Source organism: Falco naumanni, chromosome 13, assembly GCF_017639655.2.
Source record: "Falco naumanni isolate bFalNau1 chromosome 13, bFalNau1.pat, whole genome shotgun sequence".
Lineage (NCBI taxonomy): Eukaryota > Metazoa > Chordata > Aves > Falconiformes > Falconidae > Falco > Falco naumanni.
In genome coordinates, this window is record NC_054066.1 from 4,233,776 (window position 1) to 4,247,392 (window position 13,617).

General features: G+C 44.2%; 2 protein-coding genes and 1 long non-coding RNA gene across 10 annotated transcripts in view; 1 reads left to right on the top strand and 2 right to left on the bottom strand.

Moving 5' to 3' along the window:
* The window catches only part of WDR33 (WD repeat domain 33), a 71,205-nt gene extending 66,915 nt beyond the window's left edge, over positions 1 to 4,290 (bottom strand). For 3 of the 8 annotated variants that reach the window (XM_040613067.1, XM_040613066.1, XM_040613069.1), the window contains exon 1: positions 4,122 to 4,290. The gene's annotated coding sequence lies outside the window, so the exon portion shown is untranslated. The remainder of the gene's footprint in view (positions 1 to 4,121) is intronic. The other 5 variants (XM_040613065.1, XM_040613068.1, XM_040613070.1 and 2 more) reach the window with 2 other exon arrangements.
* A 281-nt stretch (positions 4,291 to 4,571) lies between these two features.
* LOC121096709 lies at positions 4,572 to 6,429 on the top strand. The gene is made up of 2 exons (XR_005830663.1): positions 4,572 to 4,902; positions 5,428 to 6,429. It is a non-coding gene; the product is annotated as an uncharacterized LOC121096709 (long non-coding RNA).
* Positions 6,077 to 9,694, bottom strand: POLR2D (RNA polymerase II subunit D). Its single transcript, XM_040613096.1, has 4 exons — positions 9,581 to 9,694; positions 7,999 to 8,179; positions 7,445 to 7,540; positions 6,077 to 6,665 (listed from the first exon to the last, which is right to left on the bottom strand). The coding sequence occupies exons 1-4, from the start codon at positions 9,651 to 9,653 to the stop codon at positions 6,587 to 6,589; spliced, it is 429 nt and encodes a 142-aa protein (XP_040469030.1). The 5' UTR covers positions 9,654 to 9,694; the 3' UTR covers positions 6,077 to 6,586.
* Positions 9,695 to 13,617: the final 3,923 nt, after the last annotated feature.

Here is a 13,617-nt window from a genome sequence, read left to right on the forward strand (position 1 = left end):
GAGAGGAACAAAATCTAAAGGGAAGGGGAAAAAAAAGTGATGCACAACTCAACTGCTCACCACCTGCTGCCTGATGCCCAGCCAGTCCCCATGCAGCAGCTGGCAAGCCCTGGCCAACTCCCCCAGTTTACACACTCAACATGACGTTCTATGGTATGGAATATCCTATGGCTAGTTCGGATCAGCTGTCCTGGCTGTGTCCCCTCCCAGTTTCTTGTGCCCCTCCAGCCTTCTCACTGGTAGGGCCTGAAAAACTGAAAAGTTCTTGACTTCGTATCTGTATTACTTAGCACCAACTAAAAACATCAGTATGTTATCAACATTATTCTTACACCAAATCCGAAACACAGCACTACTCCTGCTACTAAGACGAAAATGAACTCTATTCCAGGTTAGTCAACACTTAAAGTTTAATATTGTAGAACAACGCTTTCTCCCTACAACTGAGAGAAACTGTGATAAAAGCAAGAGCTAGTGAAACAGCTTAGCCTAGCAAAACAACTCCTGCTAAGACTTCAATGCTACTTACACGGTACAATACATTATTATTAGGCTTGGTACATTTTTCAATCCTTAAAGTATACTTGCATGGATTTTCAGCATTACAGGTTATCCTGTATTATAGAAGTTGGCATTTATTCTTCCTGTTCAACAAGGTATCTTAATTAACAGGATTTGGGTTGGGTTGTTTGGGTTGTTCTCCTTTAAGTGAAAATCAGGTACATAGCTTCCTAGATAAACTGGGATCCGTTTATCACAGCCATTCCTGCTACACAGAACGATACTTCTTCCACTTTAAAATTGGGTACAGAGGTAAACCAGGAACAGTATCAGTTAGCTTAGTTTCAAAGCACAAATAGTTTGGTCTCTAGTATCCCTCCACATGCAGAGAATGTCTTACAAAACGTAACTGTGATTAAGCAAATAAGAAGGAACTGTACCAAAAAAAATTATAACATCTCAAGTGAAAGTATCAAGTCAGCAGGAGATTTAAACTTGTATATTCTGATGTGTACTGCCGTTTTCATGCTCCTTTCTAGGTTAGTTTTTTGTTTGTGGCTTTTTTTTTCCCTTCTTTAAATCAAGTCCCCTTTAGACAAGAGAAAGAAGCTTGAAATAAAACATTTTAAAATAAGCAGACAATGAAGGGCTGGAATTCTTAGCCACTTTTCTAATTACAATCTCCACTAAATCACAGGCTTCTACTATGCTCTAACACATTCAGGCCTTACCTTTTCCCACCGTAAACTTTAACCTACTGAAGAACAATTTTAACCAGTATTTCACATCACCGTGCATGCACTGTCTTTATACTAACCACGTTATCAGAAGTAATATTGCACAACAGAAGAGAAACTAGCTTACTGTCTTTCCCGGTAAATACGTACTTCATATGATATTTCAAGTTTCACAACAGAATGATTGGTACACCCAGCTCAAATGTGGAGAGCTGGTTGAACCAGAAATGACATTCTATTAAATGCCAAGTAGTCTTCTTTTAAATACTAGTGAGCAAGAATAGACTGCTGATAAGTTTAGCACCATTTTAAAAATACAGGATCATGAATGCCCTAAATTAAGTGAAATTACTACTAATAAAATACAAACAACAAAAAACTATTTAGCAATCAAAAACTACTTCTTTGCTCTTGCTTTCAGATTCTCTATGACAAGAGACAAAAACTACAGTTATTTTAAGGTTTTAATCTTTTGAAAGATCTTTACCATATCCTCCCCCCACCATTAAGATCTAACAGTGTTCAGTTTAACTGACACTTACTCATCAATGGCATTTCTTCATGAACTATACCAACCAAACCTGCATATCCATATTCTCTCTTTGTATAAAATTTTCAGTAACAAAATGATACAATATCAGCAATGAAATATGTTCAATAAAGTACAAGGTTTTTTAAAATTCACAAACACTACAGAAACTTTTCAGCTTGTTTTTACAACTTTCCTGCACAAATGTCTGAGTATTTTTCTAAATTACAAGCTAGAGTAACAACCTTGTAATTGGACAAGGCTAAAATTATTTTCATGTCTGGCATTAATGAACCAACTACAGAAACTCCCTAGATATCAACCCTGTAGCTCACAGACACAAAAGGTGAAGTATTTTGCATGGAACTACCTTGGTAAAAAGTAAACTGTATTCTTTCCACATTCCTACTTAACCAAAAACCTTCTCCACGGTATTTTTTTTTAGGCGAGTCAGAAAACCAAGACATCTGACTATGGCTAGGGATGGGAACAAAACAAAAGATTTCTCATCCTCTCCTCAGATCAAGGCCTCTCTTTTCTGCAGCAAAAGAAAAGATTTCTAGTACGTCTACTGGAATTTCATATCACTATGTTATAACCTCCTCTGCTGCTAACAGGAATACAAAATTGGTGAGAAATTTTCAATTCCAACAGCTTACTGCAACAAGTCTTCAACGGAGGAACAACACTTCAGGTACCAAGGAAAGACTTGAACTGTTTATAGTTATGACCGACATTCAAGTCAAAAGGTTTTAGCAGCTCTAGGAGTAGAGTATTAAATTAAACATAGACTAGTTACCAGCACCCAACACTCTCTGCAGCTCAAAGAGATTTAGGGTTTTTTCCCCATCTTTCAATATTTATTTCTCAAAATTGATGCTCTCAATATAATCTGATAGTTCCATCCACTTCTGAAACCTTCAAATGCAGGAAGGTTGTGTAAACCTTACCTTCTAAACTGCAGAGCAGTTGGGTAAAGAACTCCAAAACTGCTACGAACAAAGCAATGCCAGATTTTTCTAATCATGCTCTGGGTGTTTAAATGAGAAGTCTTTTAACTACATTTTCAGATCTTCCCATTAGAAATACTACAGCACAACTGAACAAGATGATAAGAGCCAGATTTTGAAATATGTCTTATTATATATTCTTATATTAAAGATAATGGCAGAATGTTGCAGCTAACTCTTGAGAAGTCAATTTAGCTGATAAAGAATTCAGAAGAAGGGTAACTAAGTATTTTGGCACAATACTATGTGCGTATTATAAGCTCTTAACAAATATGTACACAGTACTTCTTTTCTTAGAAGATGAACAGTTTGAGCTGGGAAAAGCATAAAAGAATAAACATCTGTTGCAAGGAGACGGATGAGGAACTAATATCCACACAGGAAAACAGTTTCCCAAATACTAATCACAACCTGCACTTAAGGACATAACGAGGTAGAAAACTAGTAGAGTACAGAACTACTTACCTATGATGACTTTTGTAAAACAAATGGAAGTGTTCCAATGAGTATCAATATTTCAAAATACTGTATGTGAAACCAAACAGCTATCTATTCATAACAAAGCAGCTAACAGTCTGCATGACAGAAGTAACACCCACCTTCAAGAAGGCAGGAAATTTAAGTTCTCCCCAGCGGAAAAGCAGTGAATTATTTTCCGTATTTAGCAAGTCACCTAGGTTTGCTAACATGTTATACTTGTAGACTGGTTAGTCACAATCAGTGGAACGTGCCACCATCTCGCCATTAAATCCATCTACCCTTTTAGAATAAGGAACTGCCTGCCGCACATGGCTGTATCTACCTGTAAAGATACAGCTTCCCAAGCCGTATCTTCAAGCAGCCACAACCCGATCTCTGTTCAAATTCAAAGCGGAGAGAAGAACAACAATATTTTTTAATTTATTAATATTAAAAAATAATATTAAAAAGAAGTAGAAAAAATGCAGGATTAAGACACGCGGGCGAAGCCACGACCTGACGCCTCTGCAGCAGACAGCAAAGGGACCACCTGCCTGCTCCCGGCCCCAGCCTTGGCCGCCACCTCAGCCCTCCAGCACACCGCACCCCGCGGGCCCAGCGCCGCGGAGCGCAGCCCCGCTCCCAGCTCGGCCCGCGGCCAGGGCCTGGGCCCCGCGGTCCCGAGGGCGCCCCAGCCCCGGCGGCCCTGCGGCCCCCCACTGCCACAACCGCTCCCCGCCGCTGGCGGCCCCGTCGGGGCTCGGCCTCCTCCCGGCCCTGCCCGCGCCACTTCTGGGCCGCGGCCTAAAAATGGCGGAGGCGGCCGCACTTCCCAGGTCGCTCACCCCCGCGCCCGCCTCCGCTCCAGCGCCCAGCCGCACTCACCGTCCGGCCGGTCTCTCGTACCCCGCCTCCGTGCCCTGCCGCCTCGCCACCTGCCTCGTCCCTCCGGGCCCGGAAGCCGCCGCCGCCGCCTCACGAACCCCCACCGCGGCCGGCCGCCATCTTCCTTCCCCCACCAGCGACCGGGCGGCGCAGGCGCCCAACGTCAGCACGCCCGGCGGCGCGAGGGGCACGGCCGTTGGGAGACGGCGGGCAGGGCGCAGGCGCGCGGGACGAGGCGCGCGGGGCAGGGCGCGTGCGGCTTCCGCGGGCCCTTCCGCCGCGCCCCCGCCCGCGCCCGCTCGCCAGCGGCCCGGCAAGCCCCGCCCCTCGCAGGTAGAGGCGCGAAGAGCGGCGCGCACGCGCACGGGCCAGGGTCGCCCGGGCCCTCGGTAGTGCAGGGGCGTGCACCGCCGCCCCCCCCTCTCTGCTGCGGGCGAGGGGGGCCGAGAGGCCGCCGGGGCGGGGTACTGCCCCCCTCCGGGGTTGTGCTGCGACGCTGTGGGTGGCCGGGCCCCAGCCGCTCCCGAACGGACAGGCCCCCCCCAGCCGGGCAGTGTTACCCTCCCCCCCCAGCCGGGCAGCGATAGCCCCCCAGCCAGCCAGCCTGCCCGCCCGGCACCTCGGACATCGTCCCTTCTGTTTCCCCCTTCCCACCACCTGGCTTCATAACGCAACAGCGAGTCTCAAGGCCCAGCATGAGCTGTGTGATGGTGCGGATCTCCCGAGATCACCCGATCCCTGCCACGCTTCTCCTCAGGAGCATCATGTTAGCTTAACGAAGGTACCAACGCGTAGCGATGCCTCCCAGTTGTAACTACCACATCCATTTATCCAGAAACCTAGCTAAAGACGTGCAGAATAGCTTTTTTTTCCCCGCATAAAAATGAGTTACACAAGAGCCTATGGATTTAAAAGATGAAAATGTCTTAACGCTGCTTGAACATTCTACAGTGCGAACAGAGTTACAGCAGGAGCAGCTACTATAAAACATATCCTGGACCAAAGGGGGCCACTGAGCTTCCTAAAATAAAATTTCACCATGCACTTTGCTTTTATATTTGTTCTTTAGTTATAATCCTTCTGATGCAGTTAAGGTGACTGTGGTTCATTAGAAAGGTACGTCTGGTTTATTGGCTTGTAGGAGCTGTAATGCCACTAAAGCACAGAAATAAAATGCTGTGTGAGGTAAAGTGCTTCAGCTGAGGTAGCCCAACCCGTTGCCATAAACTAGCTTGGCCTTTTATAGCAGCAACGTTAAGTTTCCAGTAAGAGCTGAAATAATACCATATTTATCTCCCTTTCACAGTATCAGTGAAACTCGATTTCACACAGCCGGCTTCCTCTTTGTCCCTGCTGTTCCTCCTGGCAAAATCTTCCTTCTTCCAGCTGTGGTGGTAAAATTAATGCTTAAGATTTGAGAGGGCTGGCCAGGAGGTGTATCCTAACTAAAAGAACATTCCTTTCAACTAAAGCCTGTGATTGTTGCCAGCTCCCTGCTTCTGAGCTAAGATAATACTGGGTGTGCCACTCCCATGGGCTCCACCGAGAGCCATCCCTCCATAGCGTCATTTATTGTTTGATTCCTTCTTAGAATTGTGGCACTTCACAAGACACTTAAGGAGTCCATCCTTCCCAGGATGGATACTGGGCTTTGTTAACATCAAAATTATTGGTTTTTCTCGCCTTTTTCTTTTCTGAAACAGTGTATAGGTTGGGTGTCTGCGATCACTTGGCAGAGAACAGGGAGTGGAGGGAGATGCTGCCCAAATGTTCTCTCACTATGATCATAGTTAATAACGCCTCTGTCTAACCTGTCCTAAACTGCACTTGTGTTATTACACACTTGGGAGTCCCCAGATCTCCAACACAAGTTAATAATCACAGGATCTGTTTATCAAAAAGGTCCTCATTAATAAAATCATAACATGCACCTAATGTTTATAAAACACAAGGTCTTAATTAGAAACATCTTTTAATTTACACTAAATAATAATGGAAAATTATTGAAGCTGTAAAAATCCACTGTCCTGATCAAACAGTAAGAAACCCAAACAAATAAACCACCACAGAAGTTGATGCAGCTCATCAGTAAACCTTCTGAGAGTCAAGAACAAGCTTCTCCATCTCTTTTAGAAGTTCACAAAAAAATAGAAGTCACATCTACATTTCTGCTAAAAAACCAGAAACATGTTGAAAATTTCCAAATCGGGAGAGGGATTTGGAAGAAACAAATAATTGAGCCACTGGCTTTTCCGTTTCTTTGGGTCTCACGACACAGGCGGGTGTCCTTACCAACATACATGTGGAGCAGAACAAACCAAAAGGACTACGCTGTGGATGACACAGCACTGGAGTACCCTGTATCCACAACTCCCCTTACTCAGCCGGGAGCTGGATTGGTCCAGAGGGCTGAGAAACAAAGTTCCCAGGTTTTTCTGTTCAGATAAAGGAGCTGAGGCTTAATCTTAGTACTGGAAGCTGCGTTTAGTCTGAATGTCGTCAAGAATCTGCTGTAATTCCTCATCTTCAAACCGGCCCTCCAGACTGCAAGACAAGAACAATGAGGATACATTAAAGGTTTTAGAAATAATCTCCCCGTGAATTCATTTCAGACAGCCACAATTCTCTCCCGTCAGTCTCAACACCATCATCACCCACCTGTACGGTACACCAGGAACCACCTGTAACATTACTGTACAAATACCACTCCAATCCCTATGCAGCGCTTCCTCTATTAGGGACAGAACTCCATCCTTCCCAGGGCTTTGTGCTGACTAATTCCAAAATGTTTTATCAAAAAGGCAAGGCAGGTGCATGTTTAAGCAGACTTCTAAATGAAGTCCATGTAGCCACATGCTCATAAGCCAGTCCAGGCTTGCTATGAAATCTTAGCTCATGAGGAAGAAACTATAATTCAGAAGAATGTTTTGTTCCCTCCTCTATCTTAGGCCATGAGGAAACAAATCAAGATATGAAGAAGTTACTGCTCCCCCCCTCCCCGTATATTAGCCACAAAGCAGTTAATAGGAGCACTGTCATTTGCTCCTACAGAAAAAAAAATCCACCAACACCACCAACACAGCTGGGTGGGCTAAGAAATCCAATTTAAGCTGTTTACACTGAGTCCAGTAAAACTTGTCAGAAGTGCATTAGGGACACTTACAAATAGTGCCTCACTGTCAGATCAATGGGTGGGTGAAGAAAGACCAAGACCAGTAGTTTTTCCATCAACAGAGCTGGACTGAAGAGAGGACATCTACCCCTAACTGGCTTTAAATCACAGGAAAGTTAAAGCAGTCTTTTCACGGTATGTAAATGCTCACCTAGGAATCAAAGCTTTTGCTTCCTCAGCTGTCTCAGGACACAGGTTGGCCAAACATGCCAATTCAAATTTATGGAGCTTCTTCTGGAGCAGCAAACTGTAAGGAAAGACAGTAACTTGGTGAAATTACAAGTAAGACAGGAACATAAAAAGTCATAAACCAAACTGATATATTTTTTCACTCTGCTTTTGGCACTGAAGTAAATGTTTTTTCAGGAGGAAAGATTCATTATATAATTGCTTAGAAAAAAAAAAGTTACACCTGTTAACTGCACTTCCCCCGAATTACTCTACAAAGTCTAGAAAATCCTCTCATCTAATGCAGTCAGCTGTCATTTAAATACTGGAAACAAAGCAGTTCAGAAGGCTTGACCTAGAAAAAGTACAACCCTCCATGAAGAATTATGATCAAATTTCTTGCCTCTTCAGAAAGACAAGGTTCAGAATTATAGTACAAATCAGGAAACACCATTAAACTGTACTTTCATAAAGCAGGATCAATATTATATACCACATTCTCCAGTACAGTCTTATACTCTTAACTTTTCCACTCACCTACGGACACTGGCAATGGTTTCACGGTTTTTGAAGCGGCTGAAGCGTGCCGTGTAGTTCAAGGTTTTCATGAAGACTTCTGAAAGCTCCTGCTCGTCTTCTGCACTCTCATTCTGTTGCTTACGATGCTCAAGAAGCATATGCACTTCTGAATTTAGAAGAGTTTCCGCAGTTTCAAATTCTGCATTTGAAGGAGTGGACACCAGCATAAAAAGAAGGTGAAGCACAGATGAAAAAGTGCACTTGCAGCAGTTGTGTATGTAAATCGAACTTTGGGCAATAAGGAAATGAAGAATGTGTTTCACAGCAATTGTGCAAGCCTTGTCACCAATGACTGGGTGGCATTTCACACTGAAAATGCTGATAAAAATTACACCGCTTCGAGTGACAATCCAACGTGTTTGTATTTTTGACCATGCATTTTCCATTTGCAGCCCTAACCTTCTGATTTGACACATTTTTGCAATATGCTTTCTTCACCCATTTTTGGCAGAACTTAAGTAACACATGATTTGTTTTAGAAAAAGATATTTAGAACTGCAATACTCAAAAGATTCAGAAATGACACCTCTGGTCTTTGGAAGCCTCTGAGTTCTTAGTCAACGTAGGCACTGGTGAATGTTTTTAAAAAGGCTTCATTTACTTGATAAGTTAATTGACCCACTGATACATTATTATCAGGCAGAAGTTTTAACTAATCTTAATAGACACAACCACCCCCCATTCTTAGCCAACTTTCTTTGGTTTTCATCATCATGATCACTATATTTATTCCAGTAACAAGAAAGTCTTTCAATATCAGCAGTACGAGCCATTCAAAGCAGCAGGATCAGAGACTGCCTCCCTGGATGCCCTTCAGCACTGTTCTGTAACAACAGTCGGACACAGGGCAGTGCCAGAAAGGGACTGGCAACCTTTAATTTGCATGGAGCAAGAAAGTAACTTGGGCTGAAAATGGGTTAGAAAACAGATTTTAGTGTAAAAACATAAAATAAAAATATTTCAGGACTATGCTTTTGTTCATAACTCAAAAAAAGAGCAGAGTGGCCTTTAGGGTTCCTCCCTCTCCCACCCCCCTCTGGAATTTATACTGAATACTTTTCTGGGAAAAAAATTAAATACACAGACTGTTAGCGTCCCTAGTCACAACTCAGACTTCGGACACCCGGTTTCCTGAAAAAGTAATGGTTACAGCAAAGAACAAGAGATTTTCGCTATAACCTGAATTATAAAATATTTCCTTTATTCGCGTACGTAGCGGTCCACAGAAGTAAGAACGGCCGCATCTTGGCGATCACGGGGTTCCTCAGTAGATGTAAGTGACTTACTCTCCCTGATGTGGAGCACCCGGGTCTCTGTGCCTGGCGGGGCGGCCAGGCCGCGGAGCAGCACTGCCGTCCGAGGTGCCGGAGGGCGAGCTCATGGCCTCAGGAGCCAGCCGCCGCCTCACGGGCCTGCCCGCCGCCAACCGCCGCCCGGCCCGCCGCCTCAGGAGCCAGCCCCCTGCCTCAGGGGCCAGCCCGCCGTCAGCTGCTGCCCGGCCCGGCGCCCCCGGCCCCCTGGCCGCCCCCGCGGCGCGCACCTTTGGGGAAGACGAGCTGCGAGGCGTCCTCCTCCACGTCCGCCGCCCGCGGGTCGCTGCCGCCCGCCGCCATCGCCTGAGCCGGCACCGGAAGCGCGGCACCGCCTCAGCCCCGCCGCCCGCCAGGGGGAGCAGCCGGCGCCGCGGCGGGCCGAGCCTCAGCCACGGTGGGGCGGGGCGGGAGCGCTGCCGGGGGCGCGGCGGGGTGGCGGCGGTCTGCGCGCGGCCGGCCTTACGGAGGGAGCGAAAAGCGCGGTTATGGTTGTGGGGCACCGAAGGGGAGCGAAGGAACCGGGCGTCTCACCATCCCCCTGCCCCCACAGCACAGCCCGGTGAGGTGTTTGTAAGCTCGCTTAGCAATTAGCAACTAGAGACCGAAAGCGGCGGGGTGCTGGAGCTGTATTTCTGTGAAGACAGGCCAGAGAACTGTGACGGACAAAGGCGCTACGGGCCCAGAGTCATACCAAGGCGCGAACGGCGGCCCGAGGGAGCCGGCTGCGGGGGAACGCTGAGGGAGTCCCTGGGCTCTCACACGGGCAGAGCGGGGGTCGGGCCCAGCTCAGGCCTTTGGGAAATAACCGACAGCTCCGAACTGGGCACGGTCGCCCCTCAGGCTCTGGAGTCCTCGCCCAGGGGCACCGAGGCCGCAGGCGCCTCTCCACCCGCCTCGCTTCACGCCTGCGGCGGCGCGGGGCAGGCGCCTCCATTTTGCCATCAGAGATCCTCGAGCGAGGCAGCGAGCCGTGACCGGCGGGCAGGTGTCACTGTACCGGAATGTCCGTCTGGCTCACGGTGACTGACCGACTCCACTCTAAGGAAGGAGTGTTGACACCATAAGTAACACGCTTTGAAAGGGAGGTTACTTTACCTCTGGGTAGTCTGAAAACCTACACACCTCTAGAAGTCGTAGGCAGGCTGAAAACGATGCTATAGCTCTCCCGACACTATGTCAAGGCAAAATAACTTATGGAGCAGTATTTTCCCTGGAGGGCTCCCATGTAAGTGCCTAACCAGCCTAAGACTCTTAAATCATCTTACCAGACCTTACTATGCCCTGTGCTCTTAAAGAAAGGCAAAAATAGACCATTGGAGGATTTATGATGAAGCCACTCCTATCCTCATGAATTTGCATCCATGCCTAAGTGAATTGCTTCCTGCATGCTGGCAAAAGGAAGGCATTAAGAATAAACAAATAAGAATATGAAGGGATCAAATAAAAGATTTTTAACATTTGTTATTTGGATAAACAAGCATGGCAGAGAAACTGATTGAAAACTAATTTGCTAAGTGGTACAAGCAGAAAGACATTGAGGAAGACGGAATGAAAATACCTCAGGGAACATCTGGCAAATTAAACAATTTCAATTAGGTTTACAAGGAAATAAGGAAATCCATGCCAGACTGATGAGAGAAGCATTTAAAATCACTTGGAATCCTGATGGCTTCTGAAATAACCCATCCACTCAGAACATCGTGAGTCTCAGAGCAGTAGGCAGAGATTTTAGTTATTAATTTCACGTTTGTTTTTCCCCAAGGATCCGTTCTACTTACGTATAAAAAAACTGAAACAATTAAGAGAAAGCCAGATACTTGGAAGAGTTTATAGGTTCAGCTAAAGAGGCTATCATGGAAGATAAAAGGTTCATTATCACTGATGTGTTTGGTTAAGGTCTCAAGAGTCAAATAAGAGACAAATAAGAACATTCTTGAATGGTACTTCTCCCCCCCCCTTTTTTCTAAGAATTTAAAAAATGCACCTAAAACCCCACAGTAAATATTGTTCAGCTACTGCAACAAACCAGAGTACCTGACTTTTTCTTTGTTATTTTTCAAACGCACTGGCTTCTTCCTGACTAATTACTTTTTCAGCATTCATCAATTCAATTGAAAAATATGCATAAAAAAGAAAATGAGCTAGATTGAAATAAAGTTAGTGACTATAGGAAGATTCAGGCATATTTACTGGTGATATCTTAAAATGAACAGATTCAAACAGACAAACAAACTTGGCCAAATGTAATTTGTTGTGAACAGAGTCCCTAGTATTCTATATTCCAGGGCAAAAAAATATTGACCCTTGCTGGAGACACGTTATTAGGTAGTGGATTGTTAGACAGATCTACTACGGTAATTTCTACACTGCTGCAGTTTAAACTGTAACAACTAATTGCACCAACACAGATCTTAAAAAAAGCTTAGCTAAATACCTCTGTGTAATAAAATGTAAGGAGAACGAATAATGAAGATGTTCTATTATTAGTATATTTTGTAATATGCTTTTCCTCTAATTTGCCAGCAGAAGAAACGTTACCTTCCTAGCAGGTTTTAAGCTTTCTAGCAATAAGTATGTATTTTATGTGGAGCATCAAAATGCCCAATTAAAAAAAAATGTATGCAAAGGATGGATTAAAAGTGAAAAGATTAGGATACCAAAACCTTAATCTCTTTTTATTGTCATCAGCATTTCTAGCGTGTGATAGGGGTAGATCCTGGTGGAGATAACATTACCTGCTCAGAACACCATGTGCCGTAACAGCTGTTACTGCATAAGACATGCATGCTTTCTCATCTGTGTCCTTAAAAAGACAACTTTTCAGGTTTAGGTTTTCATACCATTTTACCATTGCCTTTTTTTTTTTTTTTTTTACTCCTTTTAAAATTATATATCCAAAGCTATCATGAATGAACATGTATGAGCAATATAAAGTTCTATTAATAGCCAGTAATAAAGTCACAATAAGCCTTTGAATGCAAAACTGGCTCTTGCATGATCTGTTAAGTTTTTAAATACATATACAATGACATGTAAACATACTATCAGCTGGTTGTCTAATACATAATGTGTGTCTGATTATAAGAGTAGTCTATCTGACTATAGACAAGGAAAAAAATTATGGTTCAGTAATCTGGATATTGGTCAATTTGTAGAGTTACTCATTTGAAGCAACATGGTAACAATACTCTTCTGGGCTTTCTGTTTTGGGAGTGATCATAAAACATATTCACAGGTCATGTTTTTCTAGACAGCATGAAAAGCAGTTTAGGAACTTTTCTATCCTACTGCTTCATGTACTACAATTCATTTTGAGAGCAATCCTCATAATACATAGGTCAGTATAAATATTAATTTATGAAGTTGCATGGGAAAGTGTTCCGGTTTAAATTTTTATCTTCAAGAAGTGACATTTCTCCATCGTAATTAGGTAGCTTATAATAGAAAATTTATCCCCAGAAAGGGGTTTGTGTGTTTAGAATAAAAACGCTCAAGTATTCTTCCTTTGAAGCATCTTATAGAAATTTCTCCTAACCTTTCTGTAATTTGTTTTTAAAAGGAAGTGTTAAATGACCAATTCATTTAGCTTCTTATTTCACACAGAAGTAAAAACAAATAAAGTTTTTTCTGGAGAATTATCCTGGTTTACATTTAGTCAGGATTGAACTATTTCAGTGTGCAGTTGTACGTACACCCTTCTGCCTGGCCTCATCTTGATGGTGAGCTGCTGAGTGTTTCTGCAGTTACAGAAAACAGCACGCCTGAAAGAACCCCTGATGAAAGACACCGGACAGAGATTTTTTTGTCTGACTGATTCAGTGTGAAATCAAAAGAAAAAAGCCAAGGAAAAACATATGCCATAAAAATATACAAATAAGTCACTGTATTCAGCCAACAAAGAAGCTGCAAGACTTACCTGGGCACATGACAACAGTGGGTGCTAGTTACATGGTCAACTGCAGAATTTACAAGTCACCTGGAAGTCACGTTAGCCACGGAATCCTGCTCAACTGACTCCTCACACTGCACGGGGATTTACCTTCTAAGGCTTTACTAGTCCCAGAAGCCTATTTCTGAAAAGAAGTTTTTGATTTGTAGTTGCACTGAAGTCAGCGAGCTTCTCAGCCATATTTGAGTCAAAACTACCTCTCTCCCTTGGTTTGGTTGGGGTTTTTTGGGGGCTCTTATGCCTGTTCTTCATTGATAGCCAGGGTTTCCCTTCTCAAGGACCACAAAGAGGAAATATAGGATCTTTAACTATACA

Excerpts from the sequence above, each read along its gene's own strand:
- POLR2D (XM_040613096.1), bottom strand. The coding sequence starts at position 9,653 with ATGGCGGCGGGCGGCAGCGACCCGCGGGCGGCGGACGTGGAGGAGGAC. Across the intron at positions 8,180-9,580 it reads GCAGCTCGTCTTCCCCAAAG|AATTTGAAACTGCGGAAACT; the intron begins GTGCGCGCCGCG and ends CTTCAAATGCAG. Across the intron at positions 7,541-7,998 it reads ACCATTGCCAGTGTCCGTAG|TTTGCTGCTCCAGAAGAAGC; the intron begins GTGAGTGGAAAA and ends CTTTCCTTACAG.